This window comes from Choloepus didactylus, chromosome 1 (genome assembly GCF_015220235.1).
Source record: "Choloepus didactylus isolate mChoDid1 chromosome 1, mChoDid1.pri, whole genome shotgun sequence".
NCBI classification, from domain to species: Eukaryota; Metazoa; Chordata; class Mammalia; order Pilosa; family Megalonychidae; genus Choloepus; species Choloepus didactylus.
The window spans coordinates 4,103,740-4,129,942 of record NC_051307.1 but is presented as its reverse complement, the minus strand read 5'-3'; the positions used below and the strand labels follow the sequence as shown (position 1 = coordinate 4,129,942).

Genomic DNA, 26,203 nt, shown 5'->3' with positions numbered 1-26,203 from the left:
CTCACAAACACTGAGGACTGGCGGTTCAATGAGCCGAGCCCTCTACCACGGGACTTGCCCTTACGAAGCTCATTATTGCAAAGGAGAGGCTAAACCTGCTTACAATTGTGCCTAAGAGTCTCCCCCTCAGTGCCTCAGATGTGGCCCTCTCTAACTAAGCCACCTCGGCAGGTAAACTCTCTGTACTCCCCCCTACATGGGACCTGACTCTCAGGACTGTAAGTCCCCCTGGCAACATGGGAAATGACACCCGGGGAGGAATCTGGACCCGGCATCACGGGATTGAGAACATATTCTTTACCATGGGAATGCAAAATGAAACGAAATAAAGCTGCAGTGGCTGAGATTCCAAATGGAGTCAAGAGGTTACTCTGGTGGGCATTCTTATGCACTATATAGAGAACACTTTTTAGGACTAATGTATTGGAATAGCTGTAAGTAAATACCTGGAACTACCAAACTGCAACCCAGTAGTCTTGACTCTTGAAGACGACTGTATAACAATGTAGCTTACAAGGAGTGACAGTGTGATTGTGAAAACCCTGTGGATTGCACTCCCTTTATCCAGTGTATGGATGGATGAGTAGAAAAATGGGGACAAAAACTAAATGAAAAATAGGGTGGGGGGGGTGTTTTGGGTGTTCTTCTTTACTTTTATTTTTTAATCTTATTTTTACCTTTTCTGGTACAAGGAAATGTTCAAAAAATAGATTGGGGTGATGAATGCACAACTATATGATGGTACTGTGAACTGCTGATTGTACACCATGGATGACTGTATGATGTATCTCAATAAAACTGAATTTTTTAAAAAAGTCATCAGAGGACAAACCGGGAAAACGGAATGGAGAACAGGAGACGGGAGTCAGAGCCCTGCAGGGGTCAGACAGAACGGGGGCCCCACGGAAGATGTGTCCGGAACACCTGTGAGAGAGGGCTGAAGGCGCCGCCCAGCTGCAGGGAGGACGGAGGCAGCGGGTGCAGGAACCTCACAAAGGGGGTGAGGCAGACTCAGTGACCCGAAGCCTCCAGCTCAGCGACACCGCGGCCGGACCCGCTCCTCAGGAGCACCTTCCGACGAAGGTGCCCGACTGCTAGGCTCCCCGTGGACTCCTCAGGGAAAGCGCCTGGGCCCTCCTCTGGGCCTGGGTGGGAGCTTCCGAATAAAAGCGCCCCGTGGGGGTGAGCCTAGACCCAGCACTGTGGGACTAAGAAAGACTTCAAGACCAAAAAGGGGAAGAGAAATGAAACAAAATAAAGTTTCAGTGGCTGACAGATTTCAAATGGAGTTGAGAGGTCAGTCTGGGGGTTATTCTTATGTGTTTTATATATATATATTGCTTTTTAGTTTTTAGTGTATTGGAATAGCTAGTAGAAAATACTGAAACTGTTGAACTGCAACCCAGGAGCCTTGATTCCTGATGATTGTATACCTGCATAGCTTACACGGTGTGACCATGTGATTGCGAAAACCTTGCAGCTCCTGCTCCCTTTATCCAGCATATGGACAGACGAGTAGAAAAATAGGGACAAAATTTAAATGAAAAATAGGGTGGGATGTGGGGATGGATGTTTCGGGTGTCCTTTCTGTCCTTGTATTTTTATTCCTATTTTTATTTTTTTGGAGTAACGAAAATGTTCAAAAATTGTGGTGATGAATGAACAACTATACGATGGTACAGTGAACAACTGTGCACTGCGGATGACTGTTGAGTATGTGAGCATATCTCAATAAAAATGAATTTTTAAAAAAAGTGCTCCATGGCTGGCTGTTTCAGCACCTGTCCTCAGGTGTGTCGCCACTCAGGCGCCCACCTGCCCGAAAGGCTCAGGAGCCCGGGGCTCCAGGTTCAGCAAGGTTTTCCCCACCAGCCGCTCTTTAACTGAGATGACAAGGCCGTCCCAGGAGCAAAGAGGCCTCAGAAGGGACCCCACCCCCAGCAATGCCAGCTCTGCGCCGATGCACATGCACATGTGCACGCACATGCACACAGGCACCAAAGTAACCAGCCACGAGCTCCCCAACTCAAGGAAGCAAAAGCAACCCAACTCCCAGGGTTGCAAATCTCCCTGGCAATGCAGAATATGACTCCCGGGGATGAATCTGGACCCGGCATCGGCATCGTGGGACTGAGAGTATCTTCTTGACCAAAAGGAGGATGCAAAATGAGACTAAATAGTTTCAGTGGCTGAGAGATTTCAAATGGAGTCGAGAGGTCACTCTGGTGGACATTCTTATGCACTATATAGATAACACCTCTTAGATTTTAATGTATTGGAATAGCTAGAAGTAAATACCTGAAACTACCAAACTCCAACCCAGCAGTCTGGACTCCTGAAGACAATTATATAATAATGTAGATTACAAGGGGTGACAGTGTGATTGTGAAGATCTTGTGGATCACACCCCCTTTAGCTAGTGTATGGATGAGTAGAAAAATGGGGATAAAAACTAAAGAACAAATGGGGTGGGATGGGGGGGATGATTTGGGTGTTCTTTTTTCACTTTTGTTTTTTATTCTTGTTCTGGTTCTTTCTGATGTAAGGAAAATGTTCAGAGATAGACTGTGGTGATGAACGCACAATTATGTTATCATACTGTTGACAGAGGATTGTATACAGCGGATTGTATACCATGGATGATTGTACAGTGTGTGAATGTATTTCAATAAAACTGAATTTAATTAAAAAAAAACAAAAAAAACAAAAAAAAAAGAAAGAAAGAAAGAAAGCAAAAGCGCCATCTAGTGGACCACCGGAGAAGAGGGACAGGGACACCATGACTTCTGAACCGCAGCCCGGCCCAGCAGGGTGGCTGCCCTGGAGAGCCCCTCCCGAACACAGCCCCCAATCCCCAGCAGGGCCTGCATATTAGGGCCCCCGCCTCCACCGCTGCTGAGAGGTTCAGCAGAGCACTCACCCCAGAGGAGGACAGTAGCAGCTCAGGATGATTGGGCACCACAAATATCCTGCTCACGAACCTAGGGCATGAGGAGGCAGCGTGTTAGCCAGGGTTCTGGCCAGTTCCAAGGAAAGGCCTTCCCCACCCAGCAGCCCCAACCGCCAAGGAGCCCACCAGAATTAGATGGGTAAATAGGAGACACCCAGTGGAGGGCTGCAAGCCAAGTTGCAACCCACCACCCCGAGGACTCACCCAAAGGCAGGCAGCCAGGCCCAGAAGGAGCTCCTCCAGCCACAGCCATGGCTCCTGCTCTGCAGCAGCTCCCCCCACTCACCACCCTCTCCCAGGAACCGGCCCTCGGCATCCGCCGTGACAGGGTGCCATCGTGGGGGGCTGACGGAGCAGGCCAGACGGAAGGCAGGCACACGGGGCAGCAGGGGAAGCCGTCAACCTTCCTCAAAGATCCAGCCAGGTTGGCCAGTTCCCCAGAGTAAACCCCAGACAATGCCAGCTCTCCGCCAGAAACCCCCTTAAGGTCTGTGAGCCAGCACCCAAGGGCAAGGAGCATCCTCCTTTCCTGCTGGCTCTAAAGCCGCAGCCCAGAGCGACTGCTAGTGCTCAGGGTCCCACAGGGCTGCCTGGGGTTCCACAGGATGCTCAGGGTCCCACGGGGCTGCCTGAGGTCCCATAGGATGCTCAGGGTCCCACGGGGCTGCCTGGGGTCCCACAGGATGCTCAGGGTCCCACAGAATGCTCAGGGTCCCACAGGATGCTCAGGGTCCCACGGGGCTGCCTGAGGTCCCATAGGATGCTCAGGGTCCCACGGGGCTGCCTGGGGTCCCACAGGATGCTCAGGGTCCCACGGGCTGCTCAAGGGCCCATGGGGCTGCTTGGGGTCCCAAGCAGACTTGTGCCACGTGGCCGACTTTGTCTCCCTCAGGCCCCATCCTCTATCCCCCCTACTGCCCCCCTCCTGGGGCCGGGCCCCCTCGCACAAGCCTTCCACCCCAGCAGCCGCCCCTCACCAAGGGCCGCTTTCCCCAAGGTACCTGCGGTTCTAACCCAACTCCTCAGAAAGGAAAAAAATAAAATAAGTGCACATTCCAGAAGGACCCCAGCCCCGCCTCTGCCATAATGGCCTAACCTTACATTACGCATGGGATGTCACCACCACGTTCCCAACAGCTGAGGAACGGAAACACCAATTCCCACAGGTTTTACACAAAATTTTTCAAGAAATCAATTATTCATCGACCCTTTCATCTGAATATTGACTGACCACCCAGGACATGCCAGGCCCAGCACTAGGGGGGCAGCAGTAAGCAAACCAAGAAGCCCCTCGGCGGGAGGGAGGCCTGAGGAGCAGGTGCCGATGAACAGCACGACCTGCAGAAAGGAGCTGGGGGCACTACTGGAATTTAAGATGTAGGAGCAGCTGCGTTAAAAGCAAACAGAAAACAGATGAAATCAATTCTGATATGTTCTAGCCGACCTGCCGTTTCCACCTGTCACGGCCCCAGGTGCTGGATGGCGAGGTGGCTGCGTGCCTCTGCCACGGGGTTTGCAGGCCGGGCTGGGGTGGCCCAGCAGCTGCACCTCCAGCAGCCCACCTCCTGGGCAGCCGGGCTGAGAAGACACCCAGCAGGCCAGGGACAGGGCGACGGGCATATTCTGGGAGTGAGCGGCCAGGGAGGGCCCCCCTGGAAAGCAGGGGCTCAGGAGGGTGCAGAGGCAGCAGGGGCGTGCGGGGCTGTCCGGGGAGAGCGCTCTGCCCACGGAAACAGCAGATCCCACAGCCCTGCCAGGGGGGCAGCTGAGATCCCCGGGCGGCCAGAGCAATGGTAGGGCCGGGGCAGGCAGAAGGACCCGATGGGGGTGATCAGAGCCAAATAAAAGTCAAAATGAGCTAATATGGGGGAAAGACTGAGTCACAAGTCAACCTTCCTACAAGTCAACTTCTGCATTCCATTCAAAATTGGAAAACTCGAACAGTCTCAGAAATGACCTAAAGCCCCCTCTGATTTCTATACTGCCCAATAACGAATTTTCAAACATTCCAGCCATTAAACTAAACGCTTTTCCTTGGTGTAACTTCTAATGGCTCTTGCCACAGGCCATGGCAAGCAGACTTGGGCTGGCCAAGCCCAGACTTTTCAGTGACCAGGACTCTCCCTGCACACACACGGGACCAGATGTGGGGAGCGTGCAGCAGCCTGCCTGGAGGAGGGGGACCCTTCACAGAGGGTTTCTAAGCTGCTCTCCCACAACAGCCCCAGGGCCCACCAGTTCCCAGAAACGCCCCATCTTTATTTTTAAACCTTCCATGGGAGACCATGCGGCGCGGGGAGGGAGCCCACTCACTCTGTGTGTCCCAGGCAGAAGGACTCGATGCTGTGGGGTGCGGCCGCCCAGCTGACACGGATCTTCTCGTCCCGGTCGGCGGTGAGGACGAAGCGGTCGTCAGGACTCACGGCCTGGGCCCGAGGGAGTGGAAGAGAAAGATGCAAAGGCTTCACTTCTCACGTTGCAGGCGGCGGCATCTGGACCTTCTCTGGTGCCCAGGGCCCCCACACCATGCGTGAACTAAATCTGAGCACAGGGTAACGGGATTCCTTCCTCCCACCTGCTCCCAAACCCAACCTGCCTTCTGCCCCAACAACCCTGCGCCACCGCCCCTTGCTCCTTTCTCTGTCCTCACACCTAGCCGGTCACTGCAGCCTGCTCCTTCCCTCCCCTGCCTGTCCCCCCTGCTATGTCCCCCCTGCCTGTCCCCCCTGCTCTGGACCTGGCCCCCTGCTGCCCTCCTGTGCCTCAGTGGGCAGCAAAGGGCTTCCAGCCCAGGGTGGCCATGAAGGTCAAACGAGGGGCTCCAGAAAGTGCGTGGTGTGGCCACGGCTGAGCAGGACATGCCTGCTGCCTGCGGCTTGTGCCAACCCGGCCTCCCCTCCATCACGCACCTCACGCCGGGAATCTAGGCGTGAGTGGACAGTTTGTCAAGTCTCCCACCCGCGTACCACATCCAGCAGCATGGACAGATGCCCCAGCTCCAGGGTCCCGCCTCCGTATGGCTCCAGCACCGGGAAGGAATAAACATCTCCGGATTTGTCCGCCACCAGGACCTTCTCCTCAGAGGCTGTGAACGTCAGGGCTGTGCAGCGCCTCACCACACTTCTGGAAAGCCAACAGATATCCAGGGTTAGTCCAGGACGGTGAGCACAGCCTGCGCCAGCCGCTGACCATGACGCAGTCAGCACGCACCGCTACCCCGCCACGCGCTTCCTTCTCCATGCTGGAGACGGGGCCAAAACACAAAGCCAGGAGACACGGACCAGGGCTGATGCCTCAAATTTTGCCTTGACCATTTTTTCTATTAAAACGTTGCTCCTAACAGTAGACTCAAGGTGGGTACATGGGTGTGACAACTATGCAGGATGTTGGAAATTCCCATAATAAAATGCTGGGGGAGCTGCTCTTGGACCCCAGACCCTCTATCAGGCATCTGCAGGGAACAGGGGCCAACAGGCTCTGGGCAGCTTCCGAGCACCCAGGGACCCTCTCGGCAGGAACGCCTGGGCCACTCCACCCACCGCGTCTGTCACCTTGGACCAGGAACCCGCCGTACTCCCCGAGCTACCACAGCCCTGACGGGACCGTGTCTGACGCCCCGACTCGGGACCGGGTGCAGCACCAGACAGCAGGGGCAGCAGCAGGCGTCGCCGCCAAGGCCACCTCGGAGACTCAGGCAAGCGGCGAGGGGTGGCACCGACGGCCGGGCCGGCCGAGCTCGCCTCAGGCCACCTTGGAATCACAGCCGCAGGCCCGAGGGTTGACACGTCTGTTCAGCAATAGTGTTGGCCTTGGAACCAAGTTACAGTCCCTCTTCCTTTACAGGGGTGCGGTTTTTCATCTCATTTCTACTGGATTCTCTTCAAAGTGGCAGGATAAGGCAATAATCCTGCATTTTTATTTCTTGCCTCTTCAGAGTGGCCATGCCTACCTCTGTCCATCGCCCACACGCGTGGGGGTAACCCCGGCTCTCCCCACAAAGAGCCGACGGAGCCCAGCTCATGCAGCTGGTTTCCAAGCTGAGTGTGAAACGGAAACAGAAGCTTAAAGGAATTACGTCCCCAACACATGCAGCAGACGGGACCAGTGCACACCCCTCAGGAGCAGAGGGACAAGAGGACAAAAAGAACAAGCCCTTCCAGCTGAATTCCTGTCCATCTGCCAGGGAGCTGAGGACCCCTCAGTGGCTGGGAGGACCCCCTGTCCTCTCCCCATCCTCCCCCTCCCCCCTCCGCTTATCAGTGCCAACAGACCGGCAGAGAGACAGAAACAGAGGAAACAAAGACAAAAGAAAGATAATTAAGCTCTGAGGCACGAAGAATCAAAATTCTCCGAGCACTCTGCAATTTACACACACAGCCCCACACCCTAACTGGCTAATTGAGCAGCGGTGACAAACACAGGACCACGGCGTCCCAGGGAGGGGCTGAGGAGGCTGCGGCCTCGCAGCTGAATGCCCCCCACCCCCAGGACAGAAGGGCCATCTGCGCAGACGGGGCCCCCGATTTGCACTTCTTGGTCTCTGCTTCTGCACCTGCAGGTCTTGCCTTCACAACCAGCCCAACAGAAAAGCCACACTCTCTCATTCTGTCCCTCCGTCACACCAGCCAGGGCTTTCAGCCTCTCAGGCTAAATCAGTCCCGGAACTAATTCCAGGATCCGGCCCAGATGTGTGGCCTGACAAAGGCCATCCCAACAGGCTTGGAGGAAAGACGAGGTGGGAGGCTTGGAGAAGAGGTGAGGGGCGACTGGGACGTGAGGTGTGATGGGGGGCTTGGAGAAGAGGTGGGGGGCTTGGAGGAGAGATGAGGTGGGGGCGTGGAGGTGAGGAGGGGCTTGGAGGGCCCAGCATCCTCACAGAGCAGGTCCTCTGGGGACAGGGTCAGCGTGGGCCTGAACCCACCCATCGTTCCTGCTGGGGGTCTCAGCCTTTTTCTCTCCTTCCACAGGAAGGGGGTCAGCACAGATGCTTCTGGCCTCCCCAGTGGGGTGGGCACACCCTGGTCCCCAGAGCTGGGGCCCTCCAGGCCCAACCCAAAGCCCCTAGCACCACCTGCTCGCCAGGCCCCACGGGGACATGGAGGACACAAAGATGCAGCTTCTGCTCTGCTCTGAGCTCCCGAAACTGAGCCCCTCCAGCTGCTGGGCTTGGTCTGTCCACATCAAGACAAACCCGCGAAGTGCGGACCCAACTCTGCTTCCAGGGGCTGTGCCTTTCCGGGCGGTTTTATCACCTCAATACACACATTTTCCAAAATGTTGCAATTTCACGGGCGGCTTCCCCGTAGATAAATGCATACATCAAACTGGAAGCTTTGCTCATCACCCCATTTGTCCGCACTCTTGCTTCAGACGGCCTGGCTCCAAGCCAGGAGCCAGAAGAGACTTTCCCACCTGCTCCCATTCAGCCCCGTGCCCCTCTGTCATTCCAATCGCTGCCATGAGACGTATCACTTTCACCCACAAATTCCACCATGGCTTTTCCTCAACGCGCCCACTTAACATTGTAAAACTGCATCACGACAACAAAGCCCTGGACAGAGCGTGGGGGGTCCAGTCCCAGCTCCAGGACTTCCAGCCACGAGTGAGACAGACAGGGCCAAGGTCCACCAAATGCCAGTGAACTGTGAGTCTGTGAAACCCCGAAAACTGAATGTCAAAGATGGGCATTTTCTGGGGAGAGGGTCCATCAGATCCCAAAGGGGTCTGTGCCCCCAAGGACGGAGCAGCGAGGATGAGGGCCACCGCGCCCTCCCCCCACCGCAGCGGTCACCCTCGGAACTGCTGGGCCCGCTGCCCCCACCACGGCCCCGACCACGCCTCATCCTTCAGGCTCAAGCAGCCCTGCTCCCCCGACGAAGTAACCCCCACCTTTTCTCCTTTTCCTTCCCCACACGCGCCCCAAAACCTACTTTCAGCAGAAATCTCCTCCAGCGTCTCATGAGAGACAAAAGGGTAAAGGTTTCACTTGGCTCAGGGCTAAGAAATTCACAAAGCCCAACTCCTAAAAGAGTAAAGGAAAAGCACTGAGGAATCTGCCGAGGGATTTTGAGGGAAAAGTAGTAGCAGGAACGACACCTCCAGCCACCATAAAAGACGACTTCTGCAGTTGACAGAGGGAGAGAAGGGGTTCGGGGCAAACACCTGGGAAGCAGCAGAGCGGGAAATGCCACCCCTACACCCCAGGAAGGGCCCAGCCCGGCCCCTTGTGGGAGCGGCTGACGGGGCGGCAGAGCCGGCGCAGCGACCAGACCTCGTGCTGCTCCCAGGCAAGCGGGTTTTGCCATCGAAGCCGCGCTTCCCACAAGCCGCAAATCTACAGGCCCCGGATGCTGAATCTACTCTGTTAACCCATCAAATCACGTCATTTGCCTTCCATACCAACCAACGCAAAGGTTCCCAATACCAAGTTCCTTCCTTCACATCAATTTAAAAACCAAAGGGAAACATGCCGGGTGCCACCCCACTCTTTGCTTGTGGGCTCCTGTCCGAGTGCTGAGTTTGGCCAGGTCTTTACAAAACGACATCACCAACACACCTTCCGGAGACACAACCAAGCCAGAAAAAGACAAGGGCACCTTCCGCTTGGCCCGGCACCCACACGCCATGAGGAACAGGGGAACGATGTGCTCCAGGGCACCTCTTCTGAAAACCAGCCAAGCACTGAGCACGGCCCCTGCCCTGGATTGTCTTATCGGTCAAGCCTGGCAGCGCAGGAGCCAGGAGGGCAGCCACTGGCTACGCCCACAAAGGGCCAATCCCTTTCTTTATCTTTTTTTTCATTCTGGTAACATATACAGCATAACACTTCCCAATTTCCCTCTTTCAAGCACAAAATTCAGTGGCGTAAATTACGTTCACAATATTGTGCTACCAGCTCCACTGTCCATCACCAAAACTTTCCATCAGCCCAAACCAAGATACTCATGTACGTGAGTTCCACACGTGCTAAGGGACACTGGGGTGGCCTCCACTGTTTGGCCGCCGTGGATAATGCTGCAAGGGACACTGGCCTGCAGCTGTCTGTCCATGTCCCTGCTCCCAGTTCTGCGTATACACCAAGAAGCAGGATTTCCGGGTCATGTAACTTTCTGAGGAACGGCCAAACTGTTTTCCATGGCAGCTGGGGCACTGCACACTCCCACCAACAATGCCCAAGGGTTCCTATTTCTCCACATCCACACTATTTTCCTTTTTTTTAGTAACAGCCATTCTGGGGGGTGTGACGTGGAATCTCACTGTGGTTTTCATTTGCATTTCCCTGATGGCTACCCATGTTGAACACCTTTCATATGGTTATTGGCCATTTTTATACCTTCTTTGGAGAAAGCTCTATTCAAGTGCTTTGCTCATTTTTTAACTGGGCTGTGTGTCTTGTTATTGTTAGAATTATTTATTCAGGATATTAAAGTCTTATCAGATAGATGGTTTCCAAATATTTTCTCCCGCTCTGGGGGCTGTCTTTTCATTTTCTTGATATTGTTTGATGCACCCAAGTTTTCAATTTTGATGCAATCCCATTTACCCACTGTTTCTTCTGTGGCTCAAGCTTGGGGTGCAAAGTCTGCACCAAGCCCTTTCTGGGCAGCCAGACCCTGTGAGCCCCATGGATGCTCACAAGATCCACTAGTGGGAGCCAGGAGAGTGCAGACAGGCTGTGTGGATGTCCACTCATCCCCAAGGTCAAAGTGAAATGCCTCTCGTCACCGGTGCACACATCCTGAAGTGACATTTCCCTCGAGTCTCCGTCTTACAGGCAACCGAATGCCTCGCTGCACAACCTCGCCTGACACAGTGGAGCTCGTGTCTGCACAAGCGCAAGCTTGATGCCAACTCCCAGACACCACCAGCCTCACCCCCACTGGAAGCAGCAGTCCAGGCTCTGCTCCCCCACTCAGCAGGCAGCGGGCACCCCTCCCGAGGTAGGGCTCGCACCAGGCACCAGGAAGCGAAAGCCTTAACTCGAGGCAAGCTGGCTGTGTAACAGAGAACTTCCCCTACCCCAAGAGAGGTCTGGCCTTTGGCCTCATGTCCTGAGGAGACCTTAGGGAGTGTGTCTCTGTTGGACCTGGGGCCACGGCCACTGGACGGTCTAGCAGTGCGAGCTGTGATGGGGGTTTCGGGCTCCACAGTGTCAGGTCAGCCACACCTGACTGACCCGAGCGAGCCCATAAAAATGCCAGCCGCCAAACTCAGGCACACGTCCCTGGTGACGACACTCCGTGCCTACTGTCACGCAGTGGTGACAGGAAAGTAGCGCCATCTGCAACTCCACGGAGAGAGGACAAGAGAAACTCCAGGTTCGAGCCCTCCTGGACTCTGCCCAGGCGCCCCTCCCTGGGGTGACTTTCATCTGCGTCCTTTTCCTGTGATCAATAAGAACCATGAGGATGACAGCTTTCGGGGAGTTCCGTGAGTCCTTCTAGTGAGCAGCCAACCCATCGGTGGTCTTGGGAGCCCCTGACCTTGCAGCTGGAGCCAGAAAGGAGGGTGACCTTGTGTGGGCTACTCCGTCTCCATCGCGCCCTCGCCTCAGACTTCCAGGGTGAGAACGTATCCCAGGAAACAGGGTCACTCTGGCAGTGGAACCCGGGAAACAACGTGACATTCCACCATCACGGAACAGCACCACATCCAGCAGCCTCCAAAAAAGCTCATGCCAAAAGCTAAAGTCAGTAGTACACCGGGCAGAGAAAAACTAGGAGCACATACACCACAATGTTTACTCCCAAGGGATAGCTCCGGATGGTGAGATGAAGGGTGCTTTCTTGGTTCCCACTTGGTCCTTTTCTGTAGTTTCTAATTTTGTGTATGAGCCATAAAATTAAATGGGGAAAATGGAGAAAAGCAACATGGTAAGGCACCCAACTGTACTCCAGAGCAGACAGAACTAAGAACCCCTCCTCGATTCCCCCGATCTAATTAGATCCTCCAGAGAGAACACGGGTGTACGTGCCTGCTAAGGGCTCTGCTACGCCGGCACCAAGTGTGCCAGTTGCAGCAAGTGCACCAGGAAATGCTCAACCACGGTCTCCATGGCCATAAACAGGCCACACACTATACAGTCATGCCACTGAAAAGACGCGCCAAAGCAAAATCTCTGTAGACAGACTAAACAGGAAAAAGGCTTAAGCTTCCTAATACACAAAGAGCTCCTAAAATCAGTAAAAGGGACCACCCAATGGAAAAACAAAGGGTATGAAAAGACAGGTCACAAAATACACAGACAAATGCTTCCTAAGCATATAAAAAAACTGCTCCCCCTGACTCAGAATACAAGTACAAAAGATACCATTCTTCTCTTGCCCTGTGTTGTCCAGGGCAGGGAGAAGAGGCGCCCCACACTCGGGGAGGCAGACAGGTGTCATCCCTTGAGATGCCAATTACAAATGCACCTGGCAATTCATCTGGGGGACTTTCTCCTACAGCTAAACTCACAAACAGAAATCAGTATGTCTGCATCAAGTTATTCATTGAAGCGCTTTTTGAAATAGCAAAACAAGTGAAATGCAAGCAAAAACAAAATCCAAAGTATCTTACACCCACACATCGGAATTTCAACAGCCACATCACCCCAGCTTCCCACCCCCTGAGGCTTCACCTGCACTGGCATTTCTGTCGCCGGTTCCAGGTGGGCCTCCAGGAGCCCAACAGCATGACATTCACTCTCCTGCCACCCCACAGCCACAGTCCTAGAAGACACCAAGTCTCCTCTCTCCCAGGCCAAACACCCAGGTCCTCTGACCACTCCTGTGCCCTCACCAACCTGGGCGGTTTGCTGCAGGTTTACAAAGCCCACAGGGCTCGCCAGTCAAAGAGCAATGCCAGTTCCATACCCAGCTGCTCAAGGAGCGTGCCGGAGGCCAGCAGCCCAGGAGCCACCCCGCCCCTGACCTAACAGACCGGAGCCTGCACAGTGACAAGACGCCTTCCCCAAGTGACTCTCGGGAGCGCTGAAACCTCAGCAGCAGCCACAGCAGCCTTTATCAAGAGAATTTACCAGCAAATGGATGGTGGGAGGGGAGCACAACAATGTGCTGACCTCTGTATTTGATGAGGTGCTTAAAATCAGAAATATCCACGTGACCAGCATAAAAATGTTTAAAAACCAGAGAACTGTACAACACAAAGAGTGAACCCCAATGTTAACTACAGACCATAATTAATAGCATATTTATAATATTGTTTCATCAACCATAACAAAGATACCACACTAATGCAGTGTTAATAACAGGGAAATATAAGAACTCTTCACCATGATTTTTCTGTAAGCCTACAATTTCTCTAATAAACTTTTTTTAATTACTTTTTTTTTGCTATCCTTCCGGGCTAAAGATCCCTTTGAGAATCTGATGAAAGCTATGACCCCGTCCACAGGTAAACTTAGCAGCAGTGGCAAGAAAGCGTGATCATCTGCACCTTGCCCAGCTGAAGGGTGAGAACGCTGCCATCACCCAGCCTACTCAATGTGGGCCCCTCCTTGCCCACGAATTTCTGAAGCAAAACTAAGGGTGACCAGCAGGAGAGGGAGAGCCGCTGCCCGACAGGACCAACAGCCGCAGCAGGGCAGGGTCCGCAATTTCAAGGCCACTTTGTGACTTTTACTCTGAATTCCAAAATGCTTAATATGTCTCCTGTGTCCTGAATGTTTTTCAGGTTCCAACATGTTGCTGAAGATAATGACAGTCTGTGTTCACGGGAGTCAGCTGGAAGAAGTAATTCATCAGCAAGCATGATTCGGATGCTTTTAAAAGTCACGATTCTACACATCCCAAAGTAATTCAGGTAGAGAATAAAAATATATATACAGGAAGGAGAGGCTAAACCTGCTTATAATTGTGCCCAAGAGTCTCCCCCTGAGTGCCTCTTTGCTGCTCAGATGTGGCCTCTCTCTCTAGCTAAGCCAACTTGGCAGGTGAACTCACTGCCCTTCCCCCTACATGGGATCTGACAACCAGGGGAGTGAATCTCCCTGGCAATGGGGGATATGACTCCGGGGGATGAATCTGGACTCGACATCATGGGATTGAGAACATCTTCTTGACCAAAAGGAGGATGCGAAATAAAACGAAATAAAGTTTCAGTGGCTGAGAGATTCCAAATGGAGTCGAGAGATCACTCAGGCGGGGATTCTTATGCACGATACAGATAACACTTTTTAGGTTTTAATGTCTGCCTCCCCGAGTGTGGGGCGCCTCTTCTCCCTGCCCTGGAATAGCTAGAAGTAAATATCTGAAACTATCAAACTACAACCCTTGACTCTTGAAGACAATTGTATAAAAATGCAGCTTACAAGGGGTGACAGTGTGACTGAGAAAACCTTGTGAATGGTACTCCCTTTATCCACTGTATGGATGATGAGTAGAAAAATGGGGACAAAAACTAAATGAAAAATAGGGTGTGTGTGTGGGGGGGGGTAATTTGGGTTTTCTTCTATACTTTTTTTTTTTAAATCTTCATTTTATTGAGATATATTCACATACCACGCAGTCATACATAACAAATCGTACATTCGATTGCTCACAGTACCATTACATAGTTGTACATTCATCACCTAAATCAATCCCTGACACCTTCATTAGCACACACACAAAAATAACAAGAATAATAATTAAAGTGAAAAAGAGCAATTGAAGTAAAAAAGAACACTGGGTGCCTTTGTCTGTTTGTTTCCTTCCCCTATTTTTCTACTCATCCATCCATAAACTACACAAAGTGGAGTGTGGTCCTTATGGCTTTCCCAATCCCATTGTCACCTCTCATAAGCTACATTTTTATACAATTGTCTTCGAGATTCATGAGTTCTGGGTTGTAGTTTGATAGTTTCAGGTATCCACCACCAGCTACCCCAATTCTTTAGAACCTAAAAAGGGTTGTCTATATTGTGCGTAAGAGTGCCCACCAGAGTGACCTCTCGGCTCCTTTTGGAATCTCTCTGCCACTCAAGCTTATTTCATTTCTTTTCACATCCCCCTTTTGGTCAAGAAGATGTTCTCCATCCCACAATGCCAGGTCTACATTCCTCCCCGGGAGTCATAGTCCACGTTGCCAGGGAGATTCACTCCCCTGGGTGTCTGATCCCACGTAGAGGGGAGGGCAGTGATTTCACCTTTCAAGTTGGCTTAGCTAGAGAGAGAGGGCCACATCTGAGCAAGAAAGAGGCATTTGGGAGGAGGCTCTTAGGCACAATTATAGGGAGGCCTAGCCTCTCCTTTGCAGCAACAGTCTTCCCAAGGGTAAATCCTGTGGTAGAGGGCTCAACCCACCAAACCACCAGTCCCCTATGTCTGTGGTCATGTTAGCAACCATCGAGGTGGGGTAGGCCAATACCCCTGCATTCTCCACAAGCTCCTCAAGGGGGCACTACATATTTTTTTCCTTGTTTTTTTTTCTTTACTTTTATTTTTTATTCTTATTTTTACTTTTTCTGGTGTAAGGAAAATGTTCAAAAAATAGACTGGGGTGATGAATGCATAACTATATGATGGTACTGTGAACAGCTGATTGTATACCACAAATGACTGCATGATACATGAATATATCTCAGTAAAACTGATTAAAAAAAAAGAATCACTATTCTACTGGAAAGGGAAATGGAAGGTGGTGGTGGTGATTTAGGTTTTCACTGTACCTCCTTTGGTTCAACTTTTCATGAATTTTTCAACATCACATGCACCTATTACCCTGACATTTAAAAATATATATATACAATGGAGAGAGGATCTAAAGATGGCAGCATAGAGAGGAGTGGAAGCTTAGTAGTCCCCCTGGAACAAGTGAAAAAAACAGAAACAATTAGTAAATAATCCAGAATAACAGCGGGGGGACAAACGTGACCGTCCATTCATCATACACCAACCTGAATTGGAAGGAATGCCTGAGATCACAGCATAAAATCTGTAAGTAAAAACCACAGATCCAAGCCAGGAGACCCTTCCCCCCACAGCCCAAGCTGCAAAGTCTTGGAGTGCCAGAGAGAAGCTCTCTCCCAGCAAGCAAATATAGCTCAGCTGAGCTCCAACTGGGGTTTTAATTAGTGAGTGTGAATTGCTCACTACCAGCTATGAATCCCCAACAAGCAGACAGAGGCTTTGGGTGACCAGTGACCTTGGAGAGCCAGAGGGTTGCTGCGGACTAGCCCCGAAGGGGACTTGTTGTCCCTTTTTCAGCTCAATGGACAAAGCCTCAGCTATTTTCAGTTCCCAGTGCTGAGACCCAGACAAGGGCAGAGACAGCAGAGTCAGAGACTATTCAAATGCTAATGACCTCTCCCTAGCGGGTGTATCTTCCCTAAGAGGAAAGAGGTGGGACCCAGCTCTACTACCTGCCTTCCACTCAGAACCAGACCCCAGAGCCTGGGGAAAAACAGCCACAGGCCACACCTCCTTATACCAGTCTGGAGTTACAAACTGACAGGCACCAACTGCTGGGCAGAAAAGCACAGTGACTGGAGGCATCACAGGGTGTACCAATTTTCTAAGACACACCCTCAGGGAAACTGGATACCAACTATTTCTTCCTTCTGGGACCTGAGCCCATTCTGGTCTGGGAAAACCTGATTGTGGTAACCAAGGAAACCAGATGCCTAGACAACAGAAAACTACAACTTACACTAAGAAAAATGAATTTATGGCCCAGTCAAAGAAACAAACTTACACTTCAACTGAGATACAAGAATTGAAACAACTAATAATAAGTCAATTCAAAAAGTTTAGGGAAGATATGGCGAAAGAGCTGAACCGTATAATGAAAACACAGGACGTACGTAAGGCAGAAATTGAAAGTTCGAAAAAACAACTGGCACAATCTATGGAAATGAAAGGCACAACACAAGAGATGAAAGACACACTGGAAACATACAACAGCAGATCTCAAGAGGCAGAAGAAAACACTCAGGAATGGAAGAACAAGGCACCTGAAAGCCTACACACAAAAGAACTGATAGAGAAAAGAATGGAAAAATATGAGCAATGCCTCTGGGAAGTTAAGGACAAAATGAAAAGCAAGAATGTACATGTCATTGGTGTCCCAGAAGGAGAAGAGAAGGGAAAAGGGGCAGAAGCAATAATAGAGGAAATAATCAATGAAAATTTCCCATCTTTTATGAAAGACATAAAATTACGGATCCAAGAAGCACAACATACCCCAAACAGAATAGATCTGAATAGGCCTATGCCAAGACACTTAATAATCAGATTATCAAACGTCAAAGACAAAGAATCCTGAAAGCAGCAAGAGAAAAGTGATCCACTACATACAAAAGAAACTTGATAAGACTATGTGTGGATTTCTCAGCAGAAACCACAGAGGCAAGAAGGAAGTGGGGTGATATATTTAAGATACTGAAAGAGAAAAACCACCAACCAAGAATCCTATAACCGGCAAAACTATCCTTCAGATATGAGGGAGACCTTAAAATATTCTCTGACAAACAGACAATGACACAGTTTGTGAACAAGATACCTGCTTTATAGGTTAACACTAAAGGGAGCACTGCAGACAGAACAGAAAAGACATGAGTGAGAGGTTTGGAAATCAATTTGGGGAGAGAGTAGCACAGCAATGTAAGTACACTGAACAAAGATGACTGTGAATATGGTTGCAAGAGGAAGGCTGGGACCATGTGGGTCACCAGAACAAAAGACGAACGATAAAGACAGGGACTGTGTAACTCAGGGAAACCTATGGTGCTCAACGATTGTAATAAAAGGTACAAATATGTTTTTACATGAGGTGGAACAAATAATGTCAACATTACAAGGTGTTACAAATAGGGTGGGATGGGGGGATGCAATCAATGCAAACTAGAGGCTAGAATTAACAGAAACACTGTATTATGCTTCCTTTAATATAACAAAGGCAATATACCAAAGCTAAATGCATATGGGGGGGTAGGGAATAGGGGAAGGGTATGGGACTCCTGGCATTGGTGATGCTGTCTGACTGCTTATTCTACTTTAGGTTAATGCTATCTTTCTTTTTGTCACTTTCTAGCTATCAAGTTTTGTTTTTTTTTAATTTGTTTTTCTCTCTCTCTTGCCTTTTTTTTTGCCTCTCCACCTTCTTTGACTCTTCCTCTGTCTTTGTGGAAGAAATGGAGATGTCCTTATATAGAGAGTGGTGATGGTGCTGAATACATAAATACATGACTATATGGGGAACCAACGATTGTTTACTTACGACGGAATGTATAGCATGTGAACAAAACCATCTTAAAAGAAATGGGTTGATGAAGAAAGCTTGAGGGCACTATATTGAGTGAAATAAGACAGACACATAAAGGCAAATATTGCAGGGTCTCACTGATATGAACTAATTATAATATGTAAACTCAAAGACATGAAATGTAAGTTACCAGGATATAGAAATGACGCTAAAGAATGTGGAGCGGTTGCTTAGTATGAGCAGAATGTTCAACTAGAGTGAACTTAAATGTTTAGAAATGGACAGAGGTGACAGTAGCACGTTGTGAGAATAACTAACAGTGCTGAATGGTATGTGAAGGTGGTGGAAAGGGTAAGCTCAGAGTCACACATGTCACCAGAAGGAAAGTTGGAAGTTAAAAGATGAGAATGTATAAAGTGAATCTTGTGGTGGACAATGTCCATGAGTAACTACACAAATATTAGAAATCTCTCTCACAAACTAGAACAAATGTATGTCACTATAACTAGAAATTAATAATAGAGCGGCATATAGGGAAAAATATATACCTACTGCAAACTATATACTACAGTCAATAGTATTTTAACATTCTTTCATCAACAGTAACAAACGTACTATACCAAAACTATGAATCACTAATGGAGGGGGGCATGGTTAGGGGTATGGAAGGATCTGAGTTTCCTTTTTTTTGTCTTTATTTATTTTCTGGAGTAGTGAAAATGTTCTAAAAATTGAAAAAAAAAATTAATTGTGTTGATGGATGCACAGCTGTATGGTGATGCCATGGCAAATGACTGTACACTTTGGAGCTTTGGACAGTTGTATGGTATGTGAACAATCTCAATTAAAAAAAAAAGAGTGAAGCTGTGAAAAGAAAAAAAAAATACATATATATACATATATAATGAAAACAAAGTAGTAAGTTACTTGGCTGTACTTTAAACTTGGACGGAATAAAGGGCAGGGTGGGTATTCCTTGATGACTCCTGGAATTTGGCTTTTGACCCTCTTAGAAAATAAGATGAAATAAAAACCTGTAATAGTGTCTCCAATACAGGCATGAGCTACCTACAAAGGAAATACCTTAACTCTGGTGGTTCGAATACTATATCCTGTATACATTTGTCTCTGATCACCAAAGAATTAATCTGTGAGTTTTCAGGGAAGACAGACGAAGGGAACAGGAGTGGATTTTGCTCCAAGTCACTCTTTCATGAGAGCCCCAGATTAATTAGCATAATCCCAGTCTGACCTGACTAAAGAAATGAAGAAAGTGCATACTAGAACATGAGAGCTGATAAAAACCGAGACCCGCCCAGCACCGTGCTTGGCAGCATCACCACACCACCACTGGGGAGAACACGGGGGTAGTGACAGGCAGGCATCTCAGTGTGCCGGCTTGGAGCTCTGCACCCCAGAACAACATGTTCCTAATCTTAACCCAGGCCTGTGGGTGTGAGCCCTTGTAAACAGGGCCTTTGGATGAGGTGACCGCAGTGAAGGTGTGGCCCAGCTCAACCAGGACGGGTCTCACTCCTATACCTGAAGGCCTTATAGGGAAGGTCACAAAGAGAAGCCACAGGGAGCAGCCAGGAGCTGGAAGCCAAGGAACTCAGAGGAGAAAGGAGACGATGCTGCCACCTGCATCGCCATGTGACGGAAAAGCCAAGGACAATGGATTGCCCACGAGCAGCCCCAGAACACCACAGTCTCCTGGGAGAAAGCATTGCCTTGCTGACACCTAGATTTTGGACTTCTCCTGACCCCACTGCCTGGTATGTTTTAGCAGCTGGGAAACTTGGGAAATGAAGCTTTGCAAAACTGCAGCAGTTCTACCCTTTTGGAAAGTGATGGAGAAAGATCAGGAAAAGGAGTAAATAAGGCAAAAGTGCGTTTACAGGACTCTGAAGGGCAAGGCGGAAACGCCAGGCCTGGTGGCACCTTATGTCCTTGTCCGAGTTAACCACCTGCCCATCAACGCTGGGCTCCCTCCCATTCTCCAGATCCTCAGGAGGACGCGCCCCAACGTAAAACCCACCTGAGCTAAAACTGTGCTCCAGACGCCTAAGCTGACCCAGAACCCTCGCATGCTCCTAGCACAGGCTCAAGGCCCAGGGATACTCCATCTGGGAAGCAAGAGGGCACAGGGCCAAGGCACCTGCTCCGCAGCCAGGGCAGCAGGCCCAGGTCGCAGCTCGGCCCCTCTGAGCCGAGCAGACGAGAACAAGGCCCCTGCCTCCCTCCCAGGGCTGTTTTGGGATGACTGAGTTAACACATGGGAAATGCTGGAAATAGTTCTTGGCACATACCTGGGGCTAAGGGTTAGCGCTTATGACTATTACTAATCGCATCACCATGGTCAGCATGGTTAGTGAGTGACATGCAAGTACAAATACCGCATACAACAGCTTAATGATTCAACGTTAGCATTTCATACCTGACACTCAGACATTGCCATGGTTTTGTACGGAAAAGAATCAGACGCTTACTGTCATCAGTTAAAGCAAAATAGCTGCCAGACGTGGAGAAGGTGGATGCCAGAATCGTGTCGCTGCCCTTATCCACAGGCTGCCCGTCCTCCCTGAGAGAGAGAACAGGAAACAATGACGCATTCTGGGAAAACACAACTGTGTTCCTCTACGGCCAGCCCCGTTCATTTATAACGTGAGCAAAAGGAGAAAATATTACGAGATTCCTGCAGCCGGGACATAAGAACACATTAAGGGGACGTGAGGAGCTTCAAAGTAGGTCTAATTTTAGAGAAGCAAAACCTAACTAAACGAAAAAGTAAATAAAAATAAAATAAGATAAATTTTTAAAATTAAAAAAAAAAAAACAACTAAATAGAAAAATGTGCCAGAACTTGAAGGGCTGAGCCAGAAGGACCCCCAGGGTCCTTTGGCCCAAACCCCTCATGGAACTGAACTAACCCATGGCTGGACAAATCTTTAAATCAAACTCAAAAAAACGAGCCACAGACCAATTATAGCGAAGGAAACCCCCTATCAATGAGGTTACTTTAATTTCCTACATCTGCCTTCAATGCATTTTACACATACACCTCAAGGAACCAATAAAATAACTTATTACTCTGATGAAAGTGATTAAGAGTATTTAGAAAAAGTCCTAACATTCTCAAATCCAATTTGAAAGTTAATTCCATGTTTCCCTCCTGAGCTGGCACCTGCTTTATCCAGAGCAGGGTAATGGAAACTAAGGATTCAGCAAGTAAGACAATTACGTCTGCTCTCGGGATCCCATTTAAATCTTCAATTAGGCCCAGCAGGGCTTCGCCGCAGTCTCACCCTTTATTTTCCTGAGGCTTCTTTTCTGCAGTACTGCAATCATATATGAAGAGGCTGTCATCATCACTAAAAAGAAATAACAGAATGACTTTAAAAAGAAGACTTTGTTTTTTAAAAAATGCTGATTTCTTCTTTATTTCTGAAACAAAAAATATCTATATACTCATAAATTATTAAGGGTTTTAGTCACAAAAAGAAAACCACCGAGGTACAAAGTTTTAGGGAACAATTAAAGAGCATTATTTGTTTAACCTTATATTTAGATTTGTCATATATAACTGGCTTGGTTCCGTGGAAAAAGCATCAGTTAACATAAGTTGGGGGGACAACCCAATAGGTACTTATTCAGGCACTAAAAAATCAATGCAACAAGGTTATAATAAACCATGTTCTGCCATTGTTGCATTTTCAGTGGTTTTGTTTTTTTTTTTTTTTTTTTGCACCCAATTTTAAAACTGCCATTGCTTGTTTAGAAAAATGCCTTGTATAACCCTCACCCAAGTTCCCATGGCCCCCCAACACTTACCAATTTGGGACTCTTCTCCATCAGACCCTAAACTGTCTTCAGTTTAGGCACAGCTGGATGGCAACCCACCCCCACCGCCATCTCCACCCCCAGGACCTGGCACACGGAAATCTCCTGCCTATTTCGTCTGTAAAAAGTGACTGCACCCAAACACTTTTCCCTTGGAACGCTGTAATGTACAAAGAGAAACAGTCTTCCAAGCCAGAAACTTTTCTAGTTTCCTAATTTCCTCAAAACGCAGGCTGAAGGAGGAGCTAAGATGGCAGTAAAGAGAGGAGTGGAAGCTACGTAGTCCCCATGGAACAACTAATAAACAACAGGAACAACTAGTAAATAACCTGGAATAACTGTAGGGGGACAAACATGACTGTCCACTCATCATACACCAACCTGAATTGGGAGGAATGCCTGAGATAGCAGCATAAAATCTGTAAGTAAAAACTGAGGATCCGAGCCAAGAGCCAAGAGCCAAGAGCCCCTCTCTCACAGCAGCCTGAACTTCAAAACCTCGCAGTGCTGGAGAGCAGCACTCTCTGAACAAGTGAATATACCTCAGCCCAGCTCCAACTGGGGTTTTAATGTTAACTGCTCAATACAGACAGCAAATCCTCAACAAGCAGACAGAGGACAACTGACCTTGGAGAGTGAGGGGACGTATCTGTCTCGGGACGGGGAGCCCAAAGGATCGGGTGCTATGTCTGGCCGACGGGTGAATCGGGGGCTTTCTGTCCCTTCCTCTCTCTCTCTCAAACTGGGCGGCTCAGTGGAGAAAGCCTCAACAATTTTTGGCTTGCAGTGCTCTATAGTAGAGAAAGCCTCGGCCATTTTAAACTCACAGCACTCTGACCCAGACAAGGGTGGAGATAGCAGAGTCAGAGAAACAAAGAATCTGTTTACACACAAATGACCTCTCTCTAGGGGGCAGATCTTCCCAAGAGGAAAGGGGTGGGACCCAGCTCTACTACCCGCCTTCCATTAAGAAGCAGACCCCAGAGCCTGGGGAAAAAACAGCCACGGGCCACAATTCCTTACACCAGTCTGGAGTTACAGGCTGACAGGAGTCACCTGCTAGGCAGAAAAGCACAGTGACCTGAGGCATCACAGGGTGTACCAATTTTCTAAGACACACCCTCAGGGAAACCGGATACTGAATATTTCTTCCTTCTGGGGCCTGAGCCCGTTCTGGTCTGGGAAAACCTGATTGGGGTGGCCTAGGAGGTCAGATGCCTAGACAACAGAGAACTACAACCTACACTAAGAAAAACGAAGTTATGGCCCAGTCAAAGGAACAAACTTACACTTCAACTGAAATACAGGAATTTAAGCAACTAATACTTAATCAATTCAAAAAGTTTAGGGACGATATGGCAAAAAACATGAACTGTATAATGAAAACAATGGGTGTACACAAGGTAGAAATTAAAAGTTCGAAAAAACAACTGGCAGAATCTATGGAAATGAAAGGCACAACACAAAAGATGAAAGACACAATGGGAACATACAATAGCAGATCTCGAGAGGCAGAAGAAAACACCCAGGAACTGAAGAACAAGGCACCTGAAAGCCTACACACAAAAGAACAGATAGAGAAAAGAATGGAAAAATATGAGCAATGTCTCCAGGAACTTAAGGACAAAACGAAACAAAGACTATACGTATCATTTGTGTCCCAGAAGGAGAAGAAAAGGGAAAATGGGCAAAAGCAATAATAGAGGATAATCAATGAAAATTTCCCATCTCTTATGAAAGACATAAAATTACGGATCCAAGAAGCGCAGCATACTCCAAACAGAATAGATCTGAATAGGCCTACGCCAAGACACTTAATAATCAGATTATCAAACGTCAAAGACAAAGAATCCTGAAAGCAGCAAGAGAAAAGTGATCCATCACATACAAAGGAAGCTTAATAAGACTATGTGCGGATTTCTCAGCAGAAACCACGGAGGCAAGAAGGAAGTGGTGTGATATATTTAAGATACTGAAAGAGAAAAACCACCAACCAAGAATCCTGTATCTGGCAAAACTGTCCTTCAAATATGAGGGAGAGTTCAAAACATTCTCTGACAAACAGACAATGACAGTTTGTGAACAAGATACCTGCCCTACAGGAAATACTAAAGGGAGCACTACAGACTGACAGGAAAAGACAGGAGTCATCCAAAAGTCACAATTTTGGGTGATGGTAGAACAGCCATGTAAGTACACTGAACAAAGATGACTGTGAACATGGTTGAAAGAGGAAGGTTAGGAGCATGTGGGACACCAGAACGAAAGACAAAGATAAAGACTGGGACTGTATAACTCAGTGAAAGCTAGAGTGTTCAACAATTGTGATAAAATGTACAAATAGGTCTTTTCACGAGGAAAAACAAACGAATGTCAACATTGCAAGGTGTTAACAATAGGGAGGTACTGGGAGAAAAATACAATCAACATACACTAGAGACTATAATTAACAGAATCATTGTATTATGCTTCCTTTAATGTAACAAAGGCAATATACCAAGGTAAATGCAAATAAGAGGGAGCATAGGGGAGGGGTTTCAGACTCTTGGCATTGGTGGTGTTGACTCCTTTATTCCACCTTGATCTAAAGTTATCTTTCCTTTTGCTGCTTCCTAGCTGTCATGTTTCTTGTTTTTTTTTTTCTCTCTTTTTTCTTTTGCCTCTCTACCTTCTTTGACTCTTCCTCCTGCTTTGTGGAAGAAATGTAGATGTCCTTATATAGGTAGTGGTGAGGGTGTTGAACACATAAATATGTGACTATATAGGGAACCATCAATTGTTTATTTAGGATGGAATGCATGGCATGTGAACAAAACCATCTTAAAAAAAAATGGGTTGATGATGAAACCTTGAGGGCAACATACTGAATGAAATAAACCAGACATACAAGGACAAAAAAAAAAAAAAAAAAAAAAGGCAGGCTGAAGCAAGAAGATCCTAATAGATCCATGACTCCACTGTGGCATGTATTGGAGATTGTGAGTCTCTAAACAATCTGGGGTGCATTACAGATGTGTGGGTAAACACTTTATGGGAACTAAAGTTAATTAATGTCTAATCATCTTTCTGAAAACAAACGAAGAACAGAGGAGGACAGAGAGCACGTTTGATAAAGGTTATCATCTGTTTCAAGTAGGAGGGAATCAAGCCACCCTGAGAAAGGAAACGGGCAAAGCTGACTACTACTACGACCCCCGAAGCTGCTGGGTCCAGACCATTCCATCAACGAACATTTTCTGATTTAAAAACCCGGGGCGCTGTCCAAGCACTAGAGTTAAGGAAAGAAAAGGAAACTACGGAAAGGGAAAGGGCTCCGGGTGAACCTCGCTTAAGACCCCGGAAACCTGTAGAGCAATTTGAGCCGGATCGGAGGAAGGTGGCAAGGTAGACGGAGCAGGCACCAGCCAAGGCGAGGGCGAGCGCCTGGAGCTCCGTGACCCCGGCGGTGCTTGCCGCAGAGTGACAGCCCCTCTAGCCGGGGGGCCCGGCGGCCCTCCCAAACCATGCCCGGAGCGGCACCGCACGAGCCGCGGCCCGGAACCTCCCACGTGACTCGGCCCCACCTGTGCCCCCGAAGCCGCAGCAGATCCGGAAGTGTCCGGGGCCCGGCGCTGACCCGGCCGCGCGCGCCGCAGACCCCGGCCGAGGGCGCGACGTCCTGGGGAGACAGCGAGGAGCACGCTCGAGCCGCGGACGGATCCTGGGGGAGCGCAGAGAGAGCGCTGCACCGTCCCGGCATTGAGGAGCGCCGAGGCCTCACGGGAGGAACCCCAGAGAGGACAGAGCCCCGGCGGTGCGGCGGACGGGGGTCCCCAGACCCTGAGGCGTGCCCGCGGCTGGGGAGCCCTTCTCCAAGCCGCAGACCCCCTCACCTGCTTGCGGTCGTGGTGGCCAGGAAGCGGCTGCCGCCTCGCACCACCAGCGCCTGCCCGCACAGCGCCAGCCCCGCCGCGCTCGCCATGGGCCCGCCTGCCGCGCCGCCAACCACGTGCGCCCGCCAGACCACCGGTCCCCCTCGGCGCCGGGAAGTGACGTCACGGGCGGACGCCGGAAGGTGGCGTCACCGGCCTGCGGAGGAGCCAGCCTGGAGCATGCGCAGGCGACGTTTGCTCTTCGGCACCTCCGAGCGACGCTTGCGGGCTGAGTTGCAGTCGCTTGAAGGCTTCCAGCGACTTATTCCCGTGGGAAGGGACACCACACATTATGGCAGTTGGTGGCATAATGCTCGTC

At 49.4% G+C, this 26,203-nt stretch overlaps 1 protein-coding gene across 2 annotated transcripts in view; it reads right to left on the bottom strand.

Moving 5' to 3' along the window:
* The window catches only part of WDR4 (WD repeat domain 4), a 43,847-nt gene extending 17,866 nt beyond the window's left edge, over positions 1-25,981 (bottom strand). Inside the window, exons 1-6 of one of the 2 annotated variants that reach the window (XM_037831139.1) lie at positions 25,846-25,981; positions 21,439-21,504; positions 20,571-20,714; positions 5,917-6,073; positions 5,264-5,382; positions 2,921-2,981 (exon numbers count right to left, since the gene is read on the bottom strand). In XM_037831139.1, the coding sequence (XP_037687067.1) occupies positions 2,921-2,981; positions 5,264-5,382; positions 5,917-6,073; positions 20,571-20,714; positions 21,439-21,504; positions 25,846-25,934 (636 nt within the window). In that variant the 5' untranslated portion in view covers positions 25,935-25,981. The remainder of the gene's footprint in view (positions 1-2,920; positions 2,982-5,263; positions 5,383-5,916; positions 6,074-20,570; positions 20,715-21,438; positions 21,505-25,845) is intronic. The other variant, XM_037831150.1, reaches the window with a different exon arrangement.
* Between the last annotated feature and the right edge of the window lie 222 nt (positions 25,982-26,203).